Here is a 19,259-nt window from a genome sequence, read left to right as displayed (position 1 = left end):
ACAAACAAAACACACTTTAAAAAAATATCTTTCTCCTATTGTGTATCTACTCATAATTTACAGCATATTATGCAGAGAATGCGCTCAACCTGGCTTCTACCAGGATGAATCTTGAGTTAATTTCATATGAAAGCAAACTGTCTCCATATTCATCTAGTACTATTTTGGTTACCTCAAGGTTCACATTTTAAAGAACCTTGAGTAGGTTTCCTAACAGGGAATGAAAATATCTATGCACTTATTTCAACTTAATAGTTGGAGTTTCTTTTAGTGGTAGGAGGTGAAAGGGATGTATTCATCTCTACCTTTTTAGAAGCAAGTTTTCTATAGTATTGACTCTTCTATAATAATTTATGATAGAAGCAGCTCCTGCAGATAAAAACGTTTTCCTGCTTTCATTGGCAACTGGTTGTATCTCTATGGAAAACAGTCAGTGAGGCATCATCCTCTTCCACAAATTGGCTAGCAAGAGCATTTTTAAGATCAGGTAAGATAGCTCAGCGAAGCATGTGTATTGCTAGTTGGTTTCAAATTGATTCATAGAAACCCTCATCTCTGTTGAAAAACACAGGGGAACAAAACAGAAAAAGCTCTACTTGTTACTGCTTTCATATTGCCAGGTGCTGTTTTTCTGACTTTGATACAACCCACTCCAGCAGGGCTGAGTGGATTCTTTCAATTAGCAAGTGTGGCCACCTACTGGGGGAAAACACTAAAATAAAGTCACAAATAACAACGTACAAAGTGGTATACCTTGAGTACAGGAAAATAGCTAGGTAGAAATGCAACAAACAAGACAATAAAAGTTTAAGTCCTGGCTTCAGCTTTATTTGATTCCCTCCCCTTGCCATATATTTTTTGTAATATTACACTGCTCTTCCTCTGAAGTAGTTTACTGGCAGCTTTGCCTATGCCAAATTAGTCCTTTCAATCGTATCAAATTTGTGCCTGGTTTCTATCACCTGCAGTTTTGTTCACCTAACAATTTAGCCTTTCCAAGACAGAATTGTACCTGACAGAATAACAGGTCTCAAGCAAAGACATAGCCAATCGCGTTCTTTCACTTAATGGATTACAAATAATTACTATATTATTTGGCAGAAGCACTCTAAATTTAAAGGTAGCAACAAAAATGATTGAAGGAAGTATAAATGAATGAAATGTTTTAAGAATTTGCTAAAGCTTATTCCCCAAATGGTTGCGTATGTTCTATGTTAGTGGTTTCTATTCATGAAAAAGGGCACCGGCAATGGTCAGAGCTAAATAAGAGCCAAAGATAATGTATGTTACCTGGTGAAGATAACACTATTCTCACATGTGCAAGCTGATCACACTGCGGGCATGTAATGCTGATGTCCCTGACCATCGGAGCAGGTTGTCAACTGTCCCTGATGTCTGGCTGGGGGCTCACCAGAGAGCAGTCATTGCTGGTCTCTAATCTTGAGCTTGTAGGGCAGGCTCCAGAGAGCCCAGCAGTCATTGAGCCACCTTCCTGTAAAATCCTTGTCAAACAAATGTTAGAGCTGGGACTATAATGGCAACAGCTGGCAATGTTTGTTAATTAATTATGGGTAAGGTCTGTATGTTTACCGAAAAATCAGCTTTGCCATCAAAGGAGGATGGAGAATGGAACATGGATGGATGGAGAATGGAACAGGATGCGATTACATCTAGATGTCTCGCTGGGAGGAAAGCGAGCGTTCACTAAGCGTCACCTGAGAGCGAGCTAGGCTTACTGAAAGGAGCTGGGCTTGTAAGCAGCAGTGAAAGTTGGTCGGGTTTACCAAAGCTGCTTTTCTGAGCTAATCCCTGCCCGTTTCCACAAGGCAAATTAACGCCCGCATTAGTGTTCCTCCCGAGGGGCTGCGGCCAGGAGGCCACCGGCGGGCGCTGGCCGTGAGGGAGGCTCGGCAGGAGCCGGCGGTGCCGCCCGGGGCGCGGCCGTTACCAGGCCAGCGGTGAGGGCCCCGCGCCGCCATGGCGGGGCCGCTGCGGCCGGTGTACGAGGGGCGGTTCACAGACAGGTTCCCACACATCTCGGCCGTGAGTGCCAGCGCTGGGCTGGGGGGGACCCTAGGTGCTGCCCGCCCGCTTTCTGCACCTTCCCAGCACCGCGGTCTGGCTGTGGGCTGAGGGAAAAGGCTGCAGCGGGGGCAGCCGGTGGGCTGCACTCACTGCGATCCCGCCTTGCCCCCAAAATAAAGCTGTGGGCTCCGTTGTGTCATCGTGTGGACGGTTCGACAACACCTCGCGTGAGGTGTTACAACCCAGTTTGACCAGTTTGACTTGGTTACACCTTATTTTTCGGTTGTGTTGCATAGGCTGGGAAGTTGCTTTCTACCGGCGATACGGCTGCGCGTTGCCTCACTGAGATTGTACCCAGGGTGAGTTTTCAGATGCTCCTTGTTAAGCTTCTGTGATAATTTCGTATGACTGATTGTGCCTATATGATAGACAGGCCCAAAATATATTTCTTCTGTTCATGCCGTTTTTATAAATAATTGGTGAAACCTTGGCAATTTTTTCCCATCTATTTAGAAACTGCTAACTTCAATTTTTTAGATATTAATAGTTTTTATTTAAAGGAAAGAAGCTACTAGCTAAAGAAGCTACTAGGATTCTAAGATGTTTCTGATAGTTATTTTTCCATCTGCGTGTTTTACAAAATTCAACATGCCTCCTTAGGCAGGATTAAAGAGAATTATTTTACTGTTTTTTTTTTTTGCTGTTGATACAATTATAGTGATTATTATGACTTCTGATGGAGGACCTTCTACTTTATTGAGGCTGCCCTGTTTGAGTTGTGATCCCTGCTGGCCCTTCCCGGTGTTCCTGAAGAGGCAGAGGCCTTTGAAACGCAAGAATCCCCTCAGTGTCGTCTATCCTTTTAAATGTGCTTAATAAACAAAACGGTGGTTAAAGCCATTTCTGAAACTGACACACTGATGAGGGACTTGTTGTGAATTATGCTGAATGTTTCTGAAGCTTGTAACATAACACACGTAAAGAAGCTGTAGTTCATCTTAAAGCCTAAACCAGAAATGTGAAATCTAGGCATTCTCTCGTGACTTCTGTTGGTGGTGTGATTAAATTTAAGCTGGGCTGTGTAGGCCTTGCGTTCAGAACGTTAAGATCTGCAGGAATGCAGGCATGTTTTATTGTCTTAAAATGTCTTTCTCTTTTGCTCTTACATTTGTGGAGTCACACTGAATTGGCTGTGGTATGTTTTCTTTTCATTAATATTTTATGGAAAAATGCTGTAAAACTGTTTTTTCTTTGCCTTATATATAGCCTGTTACTCCAACTATTGTGCGAAAGTTTCGAAATACGACAAATCCAGCTCCCGGTGCTGAAAGAATATTCTATGGCAGAGCAGATGATCCTGACATTGCAGCTCACTTGACACATGGCATACAGTCACGTTCTTCACTTGGTGTAAGGATGTGTTTTGTTTCCTTTTGTTTAAGAATGAACTGCTTAAGAATGTACTTAGTAAAAGCAACTGATTTCTTCGTGATCAGGGATAAAAGTTTGTAGCTGAATGATAGCTTTGTGGCATTTCACTGCTGCTGTGAATTATGTGAAGTCTGAGGTCAATTCATAAGATTTAGTTAGTATAATTGAAATTGGAAAGTAGTTGAAGTTCAATCACTTCTGTTGAATAACTTTTGCAATGACTACTGAATTATTCATTTCATTTCAACATTTAACTGTCTTCTACCCACAAATTTTTCTGCTTTTCTCTTTCCTAACAACAGAGGTAAAATCTGTTGAGCTCTTAACAAGAGAACTATAATCTGAGAATATACTCATATTCTCAGCATAATTTTTCTGTATTCTCTAACTTTTGAGTTGGAAATGATTTTATTAGATAAAAAATGCTATTTTGGATATGGCAGCCTGTTTTGTGTGTAGTCCTCACAACTTATTTTTCTAAGATGTAATCAAACAACCAAAGAGCTCATTGATGACTATTGTTCATAACTATTGTTCAAATAATTCATCTCTAAAAATAACAATTGTGTTAGTAAATACAGTTTGCTCATTCATTTTGGCAGCAGGTCAATAATAAGCCCTCTTTTGGATTACCTTGATGGGTAGTCTGAAAAATAAAATGACTTGAGAAGATCAAAGTTCCCTGTTTTGACATTTTTAAACATTTTTTTTTTTTTTTTTTTCTGAGAGGCTGCAGTCTGGAATTTTGTTTATCAACAAGTGGAAAAAACTTGCATAAATTTAAAAAGTTCTGTTTTATAATATGTATTTTATTTCTGGAGATTTAACATACCATTGATTATTAGTGACCTTATCTCACAATGCAGTTGTGTTTTGCAACTTGGTAGATAAACTTAGGTCACTCTGATCATCTAAGATCTCATTGCAACTCATACCATCAAACTGCTGTTCTTGTGTGTGTTTGAGGAGGTAGCCGTATTGATGTGTGAATGATTAAAATTTGTTTGTTTTTCTGCCTTTTGTGTTGTTTGTGACCTCTTTAGGCAGCTTCATTGATAAATCCACTTCCTAAAACTAATTTTCAACAAAAAATACAAGATAGAAAAGAAGCAATCTACTTTAGTAACCGTGAAGCACCCTTGGGCAAATCACATGATCAATCTCCTATGTTACCGCAGGGCTTAGATATAACTAATACTACATTTGGAACAAAAATCATCCAAGGTAGGAAAACTTAGTGTTAAAAATGGTTCTCCTACGTATGAGATAACCTGTAACTTAACATTTAGCATATATTGTATGCTTCCAACAGTTCTGGTTTAATAGAAAACTTATTATAATGGGTATTGAAATGGATAAAAATATACTAGTATCTTTCAGTAATGATGAAAAAACAGGCACCTGAAACGTTTTGTAGCTACTAGGGCTTTTTTTTAAGGGTCTAATAAAAGATATTGCCTTGACCTGTGAATCTATCCTCCACAGATAGGAGCTAGTAACATATGTGTTGACAATGTAATCTACTTGCAACAATTAGGCTCATCTCAGTTTCTCTGACTTAGTCCCATATTATCATGCTGTGAGATTCATACTGCTTTTCTAGTTTGGTGGAAGCATCGTACTTCCACATTATTAGCATCTTCTCTAACAGGATATTGTTTAAAATTTAAAAACAAGCAAACCCATATATATGTTCCTTGCTTTTCAGATGCACCAGCTGGAGAGCTTATAAATCCACCAAAAACATTTGAGGAAGTAGATGAAGAAACCAGAAAAGGACATGATCTGTACGTTGTGTCGCACAATGATTATTATGCAGGTATGTTTAAGGCTAGTAAGAAGTCCTATAAAAAGACCTAATGTGAATAATGTTAATTGAACCTCTTTGTGTCTTCAAAACTTACTGGGAATTACTTTTTTTTTTTTTTTTTTTAGATATAAGCTATTACTTTTTACTTTTACTTCTTTTTACATCTTTACTATTACTATATTACTATTATTTACTTCATTACTAATATTATTTTAAAAAGTAAAGATGTGAAAAAAATCAGATATACAGCTGAAAGAACACTTATTATAACACCTATAATGGTAGGTCACTTCGTTATGGGTGTAGTAGGTAGTGTAAGAGATTATTAATGGAATTGAAAGACTGATTTCTTTTGGATGCAATTTGAAAAGCAGGCTACTTTCAAAAAGGAAAAAACTCTATGCTCTAGTTGGTTAGTGAGTTTGCCATTGTCTATGCCTTTGAGAGCAATCAGGTTTAGATCACACACTGTAAGCCTAACTCATCCTATTACTTTATACCTTTGTGTTTTATTAGGATCTAAACAAAATTTCAGGTCATCTAGACTTGTTGACAGGAAGCTCAACATCAAGCTCTCTTTACATCAAGGAATTTCAGGCTGCTGCCTGTCTCTCTGGAATGCAAGTTCCTCAGCTTGCAGTGCCTGCACGTCTGTCCTGCAGTCTTGGTCTCTGCCCTTCCAGTGGGCTTTACAAAGTCTGAAGAATTGCTTCAGACTTTGGAGGCTATACTTACTTAAAGTGGTCTGCTCACTGTAGGTTACCCTTTATCTCGTACATGGTAACAGTGACAAATATGCAGGACGTGTTACTTTTGCTGCCCCTTCTCTTTTTTCCACTTACACTGTGAGACTTACGTTGCTGGTCTATAAAATTAGCATTACAATAATTACCCATTACAATTACAATAATTACCCATTGTGCTATTACCAATAATTTTGTAGGTGGAGGCCCAACCTGTAAGAAACTGTGATATAAATATTTCAGTTGTAATAATGTAAACTTCATATGGATACTCTTATGGAGAAGTGAAATTATGGTACATTGTTCTCTCACTGAGAAACTCTGCTTGTGCAGAATATGGTGCTATTGCTCTAAATTGGTGAAACTTGTAATGTTATTTCCCCTCCTCCCTAACTTTATTAGGTGTTCTAGTGGAATTATCTGTTTCTGTCTCTTTCATAACTTCTATGCACAAGATCATGGAGAGGTCAAGCCAACTGAGCAGCTAGAAGACTGTTTATGTAGAAGGAATAAAAAAACTCAACTATGTGTTCCAGTTTTGAACAATAACACAAAAATTCCATGCTGAAATACAGACAGAAGAAGCCTTTCTTAAAAAGCGTGCATGAACAATGTTTTTTGAAAGTTTTAATTGCAATTCTTTTCCAAAGGTGATTGAAAGTGCAGGAAAAATAAATACTTTGTGTAAGCAAACTACAAGCATGTGACGTTCTAGTATGTGAAACTTCATTTTACAGGCAAAGCTGTATTAATAGCTGTAATAAAAAGTAGGGCAACATCGTGTTTACTGTGAAGTCAGTGGAAATATTCCTATTGAAATCAATATAGCAAGAGTATATCTAAAAGTGCAGCAGATCAAAATATTTTTTACTTTTTAGTATTTTTTTTTAACAATAAATTTGATGGTATTTGATGTATGTTTTTGCCTGAGTACAGACATAAGGTGTTTTTGTTTGCATGATTAAGCAATCTGGTGTTTTTTCATTAATTCTGTTGGACTTGTCTTTACCCCTTCTTTTACTTCTGAATAAAGGGTAATGGATATCCAGCTATTTTATAACTTGGATAGTTTGAGGCTTTTTTGTTGCCTTTTGTGCTCTCTTTTGACAGTGAAATTAATCTTAATTACTTAATAAGTAGTGCATGTGTTACACAAGTTTTATGTCTTTGAAAAGAATTGTTAATTAGTTATTTGCTTTTATTTACTGTTTTATGAATGAAGGTACCTATTTTAGTGTGTTAGTATATTTCTCTTGCTGAAGTATTTTAAACAAATCAAAATTTGTTTAAAAACAACCTTCCCACCTCCCCTCACTGCAGGAGAAGCAATAAATAGAAAGTATGACTCACCAAACTTCAACAAGTCTTTTGCATATGGAATAGAAACCCCTCACTTCAAAGATGGACGAAATGTATCCAAATCCTTAAATTGGCTCTGTGATCTGCAATGGTAAGTTGCCATGAGTTAACTAATTAAAGGCGTGAGTTTTAAAGAATAGTCTTCATATTTGAATATAATTTTACATCTTGCAATCCTGTCCTTTGGCTTGTTAGACTTATTGAACTGAATAGAAAATGCAAGAAGTATTTTTCAGAATAATGTATCCAAATCAGTTCTACCATAGTATGGCAGCACAATGCTTGGCATTTCTTCAACATTACTTTTAAGTTGGGCCTCTTTATTAATTTTTTAACTTTTTTTTTTTTTTTTTAAAGGTAAGGCCTCTGATTTTTGAAATAGCAAAACTTATCAATTACTCAATTTGGTTTTCATGTGAAAGAGTGTCTGTTTTCTTCTAGCATATAGTATTTTTGAATGTTATTGAGCAGTTATTGAATACTATTAAACAACTGTTTGAGAATTATATTCAAATTTTATAGGAAAAAAGCAGCAAAAATTGTATCTAAAAGAAGCGATGATTTCAAGGAAAAATTTCAACCTCAAGTTGGAAAAGTCCTTGATCCGTAAGTAAGCAAAGATACCTTCCAAGAACAAAATTTCACTCCCATATGCCAAGTCTCCAATGTCTTGTTTTAGATCACCTGTATTCATATAGAAAAGGACATGACACTAAATTGTAACATTATCTAGCAGCATGTCTTAATCTCAGTTGAGGCATTACAATGCTTCATGAACTGGTGATCTGTAACAGTTTTTTAAGTTCACAAAACAATGTTTATGGAGCATTGCAGTTGTCTTAAGGCAAATAGTGGTCAGGATCCAGCAATGCTGTAAGTCTGAGGTTCCTGAATGTATACTGTCTGTCTATATCCATACTGCTGAATATATACTGAATGTATACAAAGGCTGTCTTTGCAGTTGTATTTCTGTATAGTTGGAGACCCACAAACAACATTATTGACTTTGGTAGCCAAATTTAATTTTAAGCTCAAGATCACAGGCTTAAGTGACTCTGGAGACTATGCCCTTGGTACCTATGTACCTTGGTGAATGTTTCTCCTTTCTGTAGGGAGAGTCACTTTCTCCTGTGTCCTTCATGGTGTGCTTACTGTCAAGGAGATCTGGATTGTGAGCAACATGAGGCAGTGTAATTAGTCAGGGAATCTAGGTTGCAGTGCAAGCTCAAATTCAGCACTAATATTACCAGTTAGAAACAAAGCTCAGTTTCTTTTGTGAATTTTACATCATCCCAATCCTGTTTGTTATAGGAAAATGATTAGAGAAAATTGCACCTAGTAGTATTTAGATTACTGTGCTTCCATCTCTCAGTAGGATTTTTCTTTTCTTGCTTAGAAAAAAAAAAAAACAACAAAAAACTCTTTTCAAATTCGATGGTGTTTTCTGATTCATGTAACAAAGCTTTAATTATTAAACATGCAGAAAAATTAATGTTGAATCTTTTTCAAATTAAGGAATAAATTTTTAATGTTAACAACATCATCTTAATTTTCTGTTTAAAAAAATGGGGCCAAATTTTCTAGAGGAAATTGGCTTGGTTACTATTCTTTGTAGATACAGCCTTGCTTATGAAAAAGCAGAGATGTGATTAAACCTTCACACTGTAGCCAAAAGTAGTTTATTCAGAGGCATTGCTTCAGTTGGAGATCTGGTTTGTCCAAAAATTAAACATTATTAATATCTGACAGGTGCGCTGTAAGGGTTTTTGCTCACTTATTTCTGTCATTTTCATAGAGAAACTATTTTAGCAGTAGAATGTTTTTTTGTTTGTTTTTGCTTTTTACCTTTTTAAACATTTCTAATTAATAACGTTTACATTTGGTTGTGTTTAGCGGCAAATGTTCTAAGTAGGTTTATAAAGGGATGCTTTTCTGCCGTTGCAACTTCAAGTAGTGATGAAAAATTTCAGGTTAACTATATGTGTCATTCCTAATTATATGACAGATGATCACATTTCTTTACTAATAGCTTAAGGTTTATTTTTACTGTTAATAAACTACTTTACAATTAACAAAGAAATGTGCATATTGGCAGTATAGCAGAAACTATGAATGTTCCCCCAGGCCATACGTTTGGAATGTTACTCCATCCAGATGAATGTGGTAAGTCTTGTAGCAGCAGAATAAAATCCTATCTTGTTGATGAAATGAATTTGAAGTAGTTACTGTTAATTGTGTAGTGAATAATTTTCTTATAATCTTAGAGATAATACTAACTTTTTTGAGGGGCAATTTGAGAAAGAATAAAGAAAATTTGGTTTGGCAATTTTTGCTTTTTAAGCCCCTGTATCTGAATGGAAATGAAATAGGAAGCAAAGAAGAAGGCAGGAAGCTCATACTGACATTTAAGTGACAAAGTTAAATTGTGTCTTTCCTCATAATGATTTTTCTAGTATTTCTACAAAAAGAGTAAAAATAACAAGCAATAGATGATTAAAATAAGAATTAATTGAAGGTGGTAGACAAAACAATAAAAACTTTTCATTATGGTGAAATTTTGAAAGCTACCCCACTTAAATAGCAGTTGTTGGAATTGATGATATTTTAATGTAACTACTAATGGTTTGGAAATGCAGTGAATAATTAAGAAGCAAACTATGTAAGTGGCTCAAAATTATTTAATTGGTCAAGACCAGAGAACTTTGTTTAAATTCTACATAAGCCCGTGATATAAAGCATTCTACATGCTTTACTATGCAAGGTAATAAAGTTAAATATATTGAATGTGTAGGTATGGTTGTCCTATAAGAAACTTCAGAAGAACTGGTCAAACAAAGTTAAAAGAAGGCAGAATGACAGATAAATCATTCTTAACAAGTAGAGAATTATGCATGCATGCTTCTGTTTGCATGGGATTAGATGAACTACTACTGTATAATAGCTGGACTCTGAATTAACTTCTTGTGCTCCAGAAAGTGACTTCAATGTAATGGTGAGGACTTGAATGAAAACTGTAGATCAGTGTATCAAAGTGTTTGAAACCTACCTAACAGTGTTAGTATACATAAGAAATGGTAAGAATAACACAAAAATAGTACTTTGTCTTTTTAGAAATCACTGATATAAAGGTACTTGAAATATTTACATTGAATATTCCATTGATTCCTGCAAATATCTTGTAACATGACAGATTTGAAATGATAGATTAATAATATATATATTTTTTTGCTCTCAACTACCTGGACATAGAATAACTCTTATTTCTCTCAGAAACTTTTGGAAGCAATGAATAGATTTGTGAAGCTATATTAAAATGTTTCAAAATGTTCAATGTTAACTGCATGTGAGTAGTGAAATCATCAAGTGGACCATTTAATCTTTGGATGGCTATATCAAACGTTCAGTAGTGCTGAAAATCAGCATCTTGAAACTGAAGTTCTTCTCAGGTCTCTAAGCCATTTTTTAAAATGTCCATTTTCTGTATGTGTGCAACTAATTGGTGAAGTATTTATTTTTTATAGGAGTTGGTGATCTTCTTCACTGTAGGGCTCCAAGTGAGTTCCTCCGTGGTAAAGACAGAGAAAGAGCTGTGCTAGCTGCAGTTCGGCAAAGTTTGAAGAAAGCTAACTATGAAAATTTTGATATGTTGCTAGAAGCATTTAGGCATTATGATAAGGTTAGTGCTTTAAAAAAAAAAGTTTGATGTTAGCTCTTCTGTGTCATGGAGATACAGACATGAAGAAACATAGTAATAATGGAATGGTTGATGCATGACTTTCAAAAGGAATCTTGGTTTTGCCTCAAGATGTATGATTAGATTGCTGAGCACAAAAAGAAACCATGAGTAAATTTAAATTCAAAATCTGAACACAAGAATAGTTAATAATTTTCAATGCAAATAGTGATTTGAGATTTAAAAAAAAGTGTGTCAATATAAAAAAAACAACATTATTCTTCTAAATTAATATAGCTGAATATACATGTTGGTACATTTTTATAATAGCTGTTGTAACAACTGTTTTATTTATAATAGAATGGTGATGGAAAGATAGACAAAGATGACCTGCGGAAGTCCTGTTTTCAGCTTAATCTGAACCTAGATGATGAGCTCTTGGATTCCTTATTTGACTATTGTGATTTGGATAAAGATGGTCTGATCAGTTATCTGGAGTTTGCAAACTTTCTTAACTGGAAAGACAAAATGGCTGTTAAAGAATTTGAAGAAAAAATAATTACAGAAGGTAGGTGAGTTAATACTGGAAAACTGTGTGGATGATCTTGTTACTACAACAGCTATTGAAAGGACCCTGCTGAAGCAGAGTAGGTGCTTCTTTAGAAGAACAGGATGTTGAGAGTCCTTTCCTGCCAGCCAGTGGTAGCAGGAGATGGGAGAACCTTAGATATAAATGTATTTCAGAACCCAGGAGTTTTGTTCCATTTGGAGAAAGTAAAAATTTCAAAGAATCATTATAAAATATGCAGATTAATTATTCTATGTCATCTACCTTATAGTTTCTCAAGGATTCAAACAATGATTTTTTTATTTTTATTATTATTTGTTTGTTTTTACCTCTTGCTTTATAATGTGGTGATAATAAATCCTGGTTGTTCCATAATTTTTGCTTACAGGGAAAAAAATGAATGTTCCTGCTCTGTCTGGCACAAATACAGATGATGAACCACTGCTGAAGCAGGAAGATCTTGTATTAAAAGAACCAGGAAGCTCAGAAAAGACACCAAAAACACTCACAAGACCAACAGACAGTGTATTTGCAGATTATCAAACAACTTCTTCTCAGTATAATGCTGTAGTAGGTGGTCTCCCAACAACCTGTAAGTACAGTGGACTGTACCACTCACTTCTAAGCATTATTTAAGTCAAAATCGGAAACAGGTTTGAAGAATACGCTGGTGCTGATACTACTAATGCACGATAGTGAAATAATTTATCTAATCTAGGTTTGTTTAGGATTGTGGCTTGGAAGTTGCCATGGCCTGTATGTTTAGCATGGATAATCCATTCAAACTTTGAAATTTAGTCTAGATGTGCAAAACCTTTGACATTGTCCCACATGACATCTTTGTCTCTACATGTATGTTGGAGAGACATGGGTTTGGTGGATAGAAGGCTCAGTGGATAAAAAATTGCTGAGGTGGTCACATTCAAAGAGATGCAGTCGACAACTCTGTCCAGGTGGAGACCAGAGACACGTAGTCTTCCTAAAGGATCAGTACTGGGACCAGTATTATTTAACATCTTTGTTGGTGACAAGGACAGTGGGATTTAGAGCTTTGACAGGCTTGAGAAGTGGGCCCATATGAACCTTATGCAGGACATTTTACTTGGCCTTCTTGAACTTCACCTGGGTCAGGGCAATCCCAAGCACAAGAACAGGCGTGGCAATGAATGAGTTGAGAGCAGCCTGGCAGAAAAGGACTTTAGGGTGTTGACGATTGAAAAACTGAATGTGAGCTGGTAATGTATGCTTGCAGCCAACTGTATATTGAGCTGCATCAGAAGTGTGGCCATTAGGTCATGGGAAGTGATTCTTCCCTTCTACTCTGCTCTTATAAGACCTCACCTGGAGTATTGTGTTCGGTTCTGGGGCCCCCAATGTAAGAAAGACGTAGACCTGTTTGAGCAAGTCCAGAGGACGGTCACAAAGATAGGAGAGGTGCTCCAGCCCTCTGATCATGAAGACAGGCTGAAGGAGCTGGGGGTGTTCAGCCTAGAGAAGAGAAGGCTCTGGGGAGATCTTATAGCAGCCTTCCACTACCCAAAGCTAGCCTATAGGAAAGATGGGGAGAGTAGTGATAGGACAATGGGTAATGGCTTTAAACTAAAAGTGGTAGATTTAGATTAGACATTAGGAAGAAACTCTCTACTATAAGGGTGGTGAAGTATTGGAACAGGCTGCCTGGAGACATTGTGGATGCCCCATCCCTGGAGGTGTTCAAGGCCAGGTTGGATGAAGTTTTGAGCAGCCTGATTTAGGAGATTGTGCCTCTGCCCATGGTGTGTATGTGTGGAATTAGATGATCTTTAAACTCCTTTCCAACTCAAACCATTCCATGGTTCTATGCTCTTGAGAAATTAAGGTGGTAATTTTAGGGTAAGATCATCTTGGAATCATCTAAAAATGTTTCTCACTGAAGTACTCTGACATTATTGCAGTATTTCCTGTTCTCAAGCTACATGATGTAGATTGGGATAGGAATTCTAAAAATAAGAAAAAAAGAGAAGGGGAGGAAATTCTTGAAGCTGTGTAGACAAAAAATCAAATTTGCTCTCATCTAATGCAAAATGTTATATCCTCCCTGGCAGTATTTTTACAGATAGGCTTTTCCATATTAGCTATTGATTGATTTCCACAGATTATCCAGTGTGTGGCATTCCAACTATTCGTTCAGATATTCCTGCTCCTCGAATTCGCCGCATCAGTGACAGAACTAACTATGGTGATGAGGCCAATGCTTATGCATTATTGTTCCCTTCTGTCTTCAGTCAAAAGGGAGTGTATGAAAATGACTTTTTTAAAACAAGACCAAAGGCAGAGGTATGGTACTTTTCTTCGGAACATTCTTCCAAGACAAATGTAATATGTGGGAGTGGAAAACTGTATTATTTAGTAAGTTGTAAAATTCGTTGTTCCAACATTGCCATCTTTCTTTATACCCATTCAGACACTTGAAAAGTATATAGTCTTCACATTCAAAGTTCTTCATAAAGATGGTTGATCTTCATTTTATTGAGATCTGACTTCCTTAAGTAATAGAAGGAAGTATGTTGAGTTGTTACTCACATGCTCACATGCTGTATTGAATGAGGGCTGGTAATTAATCTAGGGCTTTGCAGTCTGTCTTCCTAGTTTCTGCAATGTGAGAAGAACAGAGCAGCTGTGATATTTCCATCCTTGAATATATTCAAATTTCTGAGCAATGACCTAGGTAATATAGTTTAATGGTGAAGTTAGTCCTGCTTTGATAATATGGTTAGACAGATTAACTCCAGAAATCTCTTTCAACAGACATTATTGTATGGTTCTGTAAGTAGATAGAATACATAGTCTTAAAAAAACAAAACAAAAAAGCCCCAAAGGAAGAATTTTACGCCTGTATAAAACTAGTTTCTATCACACAGGAATGTTCAATGGAAAATTTTACCCAGGCTGTCTTCCCTCAAACTCCCAGATTTTGTTAATAGCAAATTACTAAAATTTTTTACGTCTGATATCTCTGTGGGTTGCTACCACTCTTATCTCACAGCTCAGAGTTCTTCAATCATAAGTGGAAGGTGCTTTGCTTCTTATTCAGTATTGTTTACTGTTTGGCTTCTTTATAATTCTATGCTTTTTTAATGAAAAAATACTAATAGATCATTATTTGAAGAGATACAATATTTATAAGATTCATCATTTAAAATATGACTTATGAGACAATGCTAAAAAAATAAATAAATTCCAATCTAAAATGAAAAAAGAAGCTGTGACAACCTCTCCATTAGTCACTTTATTAGATAAAGATTCAGTCAAAAAAAATGGGTCTGAAACTTGTGTATATGTTTTACAGAAAAAGGTGTTGCTAATTAGTGGCTGGAGAAGTAAAACTGCTAAGTATAAAAGTCTATTGTCATGTTCTATAAATATCCATAAAATGGCTTGTCAGAATGTCGTGAACATGAGCACTTACCATTTTATAACCCAGCTCTGAAGCAGGAAATCCATGCATGCAGAATATAGCTAACAGTAAATAGAATTCATGCTTCATTGAGAAGCCCATTATACCTGTCAAGCATTAGATAGAGCTCTTCTCTAAAGTTATAATGTGGCCTGAGATGTCATACTCTATTGTAGGTTATATAGGCTATACAGCGTGCACTACTGAACCATCTTTGAGTGTGTTAAATCATCCAATACTTGTGAAATAGATTAAATCAAGAGACTATCACTGACGCTGCAGTATTTTGATATGGAATATTAATATTTTCAAAAGTGTAGTAGCTAACCTAATGTTTTCAAATGTGTAATAGCTAACTAAAGTATTTGAAAACCCAGAGTCATGTCATACTATTAGTTTTTGAAATGACCTGTAGAAATGAATGAGAACTCTCTTTTGTGTTATGAAGAGATACTCTATAGTCAGAGTGCTTAAAGAGTGCTTTATAGTCAGGGTGTCTGTAGGGCCTTCTATTTTCTTCAGTGGAATTCATCATTTAAGAGAATAGAAGTTATTTAACTTAGTAGTAGCATGTAATTTATATTCAACATGATCATGTTGACAATAGGTAAGGGCCAGATTAACCTGTCTGTGAACTCAATCGTCAGTGATTATTTTACAGCTGTTGATGAGCTAAGACAGAATAGTATTTTAATATGACGAGTTACAAGAACATGCAGTTCTTTATGGTCCCTACAGTGTCAGCTATATTTGATTTTTCAATGTTGAAGTTGTTTCAATATTATTAAGTGAAGTCAGTTTTGTATATAGTACAGCTTTCATCCCAATAAGATTGTTTCACTTAAATTGGGGGAACTTCTTTTTTTTAAGGATGCAGGATGTGGTCTGTAGTTTTAATTAAAAGAGGAAAAATATTCTTTGGCAAATAGATTGCCACCATATGTAAGAGCTGGACTCTATAGTTTAAAGAAAATGCCAACCAGAATTACTTGAGTTGTATTATTTTGTAGGTTGCACAAATTCTCCGCAACAGTGGTATGAACATTTCAGATGAAAGATTTGAAGAGATATGGAAGCAAGCCTGTATGAAACAACAGGAAGAAGAGGTTTGTGTACAAAATGTCAGGAATATACTGGATGAGATAAATGCAACGCCCGAAGACTAGAATTAGCAATTGTTTTGTGTGTATGTGATGCATATATTTAAATTGACATCAGTCATAATTCTGGTGCTGAATACAATAAAGATTTAAAATAAGATGTTTTTATATAACTAGAGTTCACTGTTTATTGTCTTTCTGAATACTGTATTTACCACAAATTTATATAAATGTTTCTGCCCTAGTTGCAGTTACTAGGAACCGATGTCCATATGAAGAAAAGAGGATACATGTACAATGTTTGTGAAAGGAATTCAAATTTTTATCTTACGTTCTTTATTCTATCATATTTTTTTTTTTTACATAATACTTTAGAAATGGACACTTGTGCATTTAGGATTTTTTTTCTCTCTGCAAGACCTCTTAAAGATAATTATCATAGAAAAACATCTAGCCTTGTTTCTAATGTTCTATAACTCCTTGTTAGTAAAATGGTAGCAAACAGAGAACTGACTAGGGTGCTATTTGATGCTTTTAAAAATCCATGCGACAAAGTACTTTACAGTAAGATAGTCGTGTGTGTGGGGTCTAATGCATTCTCATGAAGCAGACATCATAGTAATCAATCTATTAAGTGCAAAAATAAATGCCCAATTGTGTGGCAGAGGGCTCATATTCTATATCCCAGCTTATGGCTATTAGGTACTAGTTTTGAATTTTCACAATAAAAAAGAATGGGCTTTTAGAAGAATATGTGCATGTTACATAAAAATACAGACTAAGTAGTCAGAGAAGTTTGGGAGGTCTTTCAGAGTGCTAACTGTTCACCTTTGGCTAGTGCAATTTCTTGGGAATAGTGATCATAGACAAACCCTTGTGAATCACTGTGGAAATCTCAATGAATATATTATGAAGTAAAGTAAGAATAAACAATGCAAAGTAAATAATAGTAAAATCTGCAACTGTGAATTGAATTGTTCATTCTTTACCTACTTTACTGAGTTTGGTATGAAACAAATGGAAAGTGTTTGGTATTGGCAGTGAGAATAATTGCTTTTAGAATTTTTTTCTTTTTAATTGAAAAAAAATTGAAAAGAAAAATCCTTGCCCAATATGATAGTAGAATACAGGATTTCAGGAATGATATTGCTTTCTCACTTATCAGTGAGAAAATCTTCCAATATGTTACAATATGTTACAATAGCAAGATTTAAAGGATTATTGAATGTTGGTGGCCAAAATTGTTACCAAGTTCTAAAATGTAAGCAAAAGTTCTATTTATTTTAAATACTAACAATGAATGTGTAATGTCAGTTTAAAGTTTAGTTGTGTTGCTTTGTTTCACGTGGCACTTGTGATTGTTGAGCTTACTCCTTCACAGACTTTCTAGGAGCTTGTAATTTATTGGTTTGTACAAAAACATCTCCCTTCTGGATCACGTAACAACAGAAAATGCTGAGTCAAGTAATTCAGAGGTTTTAGCAACAAAGGGTTCAGTGACTCATCTTTTTAATCATCATTGCAGCATTTTAATAGTAGCTGTCTTGCATCAAGTAGAAAGAATGTGCTTTCTGCACCAGGGAGCAGTTGGTGGAAATCTTTCCTGCTGTGAATGAAAGTTGTTCTGTGCTTTTGTTGCCTTGCCTTCTGGATCTCCCTGCATGCACCGGGAAGTGCGCAGAAAGCAGACTGACGGTATGAAGTGAAATCATGACAGAAAGATGAATGTACTGCTAATTTAAAATTGCATTTATTGCGTCAGGATTTAACCACCTCAGTGCAATTCCCTAAAGCTCCTCTGCTCATACAAGGTGGGAAGAAAGAAACTTTTACCTTCATGTGGTCCAATTCCAAAAGCATCAAACAGAATTACTGTTAAAGAACATATTGCTGTTCTTGTTCAACAGAAAATTTTGGGTGAAAGGTTTAAGCTAACTTCAGAGAAAAATGGGGAAAAAAATCAGATGTGAATATTCATAGAAGAGACTTGTGTTTGTTCAGCAGCTAAAATCCGTATACCATATTTTTGAATCTACTGTAAAAATACCCACTTTCATTTCTTTACTTTCAGTAGAATATTTTCCTTTGTCAGTAAAACAGATTTAACATTGTTCTTGGGCAGTCAGCTAAATAAATGTATAATAATAAAAAAAGACCAGTTTGGGCTTTTTTTGCAACTATGTTTCTAACTGCATGCTAAAGGTTTCCTTTTGAGTTTGTGTTTTATATGAACTTGAAGTGCCGTTCCCCTAAACTTGACTCTTTTGAAGAATAAAGGCTTAATCACTGCACAGAGCTGTAAATTCTACTTAACGGGTTCTTGTTTTCCATTACATGCTTATGAGACCTCTGAAAGATTTAATTTCTGTGATACAGTCAGTTAATTCTGTGGAGTTCCTGAATCCTGTTGTTTTCTTTTGTTAAATGCTTTATGCACAGAGACTTGGTGAAGATTCTTATATTTCATTTTTGTCTTTACAACGTGTATGAATTCAAAGATACATTTATAAGCTTTTAAAGCTCCAAGTTGTGTTCATGACTTTGTGGTTACTGTGGGCCGTATCCAAGGCAAGGTTTTCTGGAAATGGTCAGCAAAACAACCTTCACTATGACTTAAAAACCACACATTCTAAGAACAAACACACAAATTTAGCACTCAGGTCGATTTATTTTGTTAACAGCTACATTACAAAATCACAGGGATTATATGTATGTTGACTTTGTAGACATAACAAGTAAACAGAAAATCCTGATAAAGATATATGTTTGGATAAAAAAAATCTGTGTGGCCAAATTTTGTTCATAGAAGAGTGCCTACTTAAAAGTAGGCACTGGCTAAAATACACAGCACATTCAGATGTTAATATGCTCTTTCCCCTTTCATTTTACCTATGTGTCACCACAAAGAGTAGTTCAAAGAACAGCAGATTTAATAAATAATGCATTTTTAATTGGTTTTGTCAAGTGAATTCTTATTTTAGAGCAAATGTGTTGTTTTCCAGTGACAGAGAGTTTTTCCTTCTATAGAGCAATTTCTTTCCCTAAAAACCCATGCCAGAAATACTGACTTTCAATAGTGGAAAATACTAACCTGTAAAAGATAAGGCTGAAGAT

The 19,259-nt window shown here is 35.6% G+C and overlaps 1 protein-coding gene across 1 annotated transcript; it reads left to right on the top strand.

Annotated features, from left to right (window-relative positions):
• Positions 1 to 1,977: 1,977 nt before the first annotated feature.
• EFHB (EF-hand domain family member B) lies at positions 1,978 to 16,211 on the top strand (the record flags this gene model as incomplete). Its single annotated transcript, XM_084281604.1, has 13 exons — positions 1,978 to 2,043; positions 2,322 to 2,384; positions 3,292 to 3,435; positions 4,500 to 4,680; positions 5,165 to 5,275; positions 7,330 to 7,459; positions 7,891 to 7,974; positions 9,464 to 9,531; positions 10,890 to 11,044; positions 11,402 to 11,609; positions 11,998 to 12,201; positions 13,744 to 13,925; positions 16,056 to 16,211. 13 exons carry the CDS (start codon positions 1,978 to 1,980, stop codon positions 16,209 to 16,211), a joined length of 1,752 nt encoding a protein of 583 aa, XP_084137730.1.
• Between the last annotated feature and the right edge of the window lie 3,048 nt (positions 16,212 to 19,259).

This window comes from Netta rufina (genome assembly GCF_964035555.1).
Source record: "Netta rufina genome assembly, chromosome: 2".
NCBI lineage: Eukaryota > Metazoa > Chordata > Aves > Anseriformes > Anatidae > Netta > Netta rufina.
The sequence above is the reverse complement of the archived record's forward strand: the minus strand, read 5'-3'. Positions and strand labels throughout refer to the sequence as shown.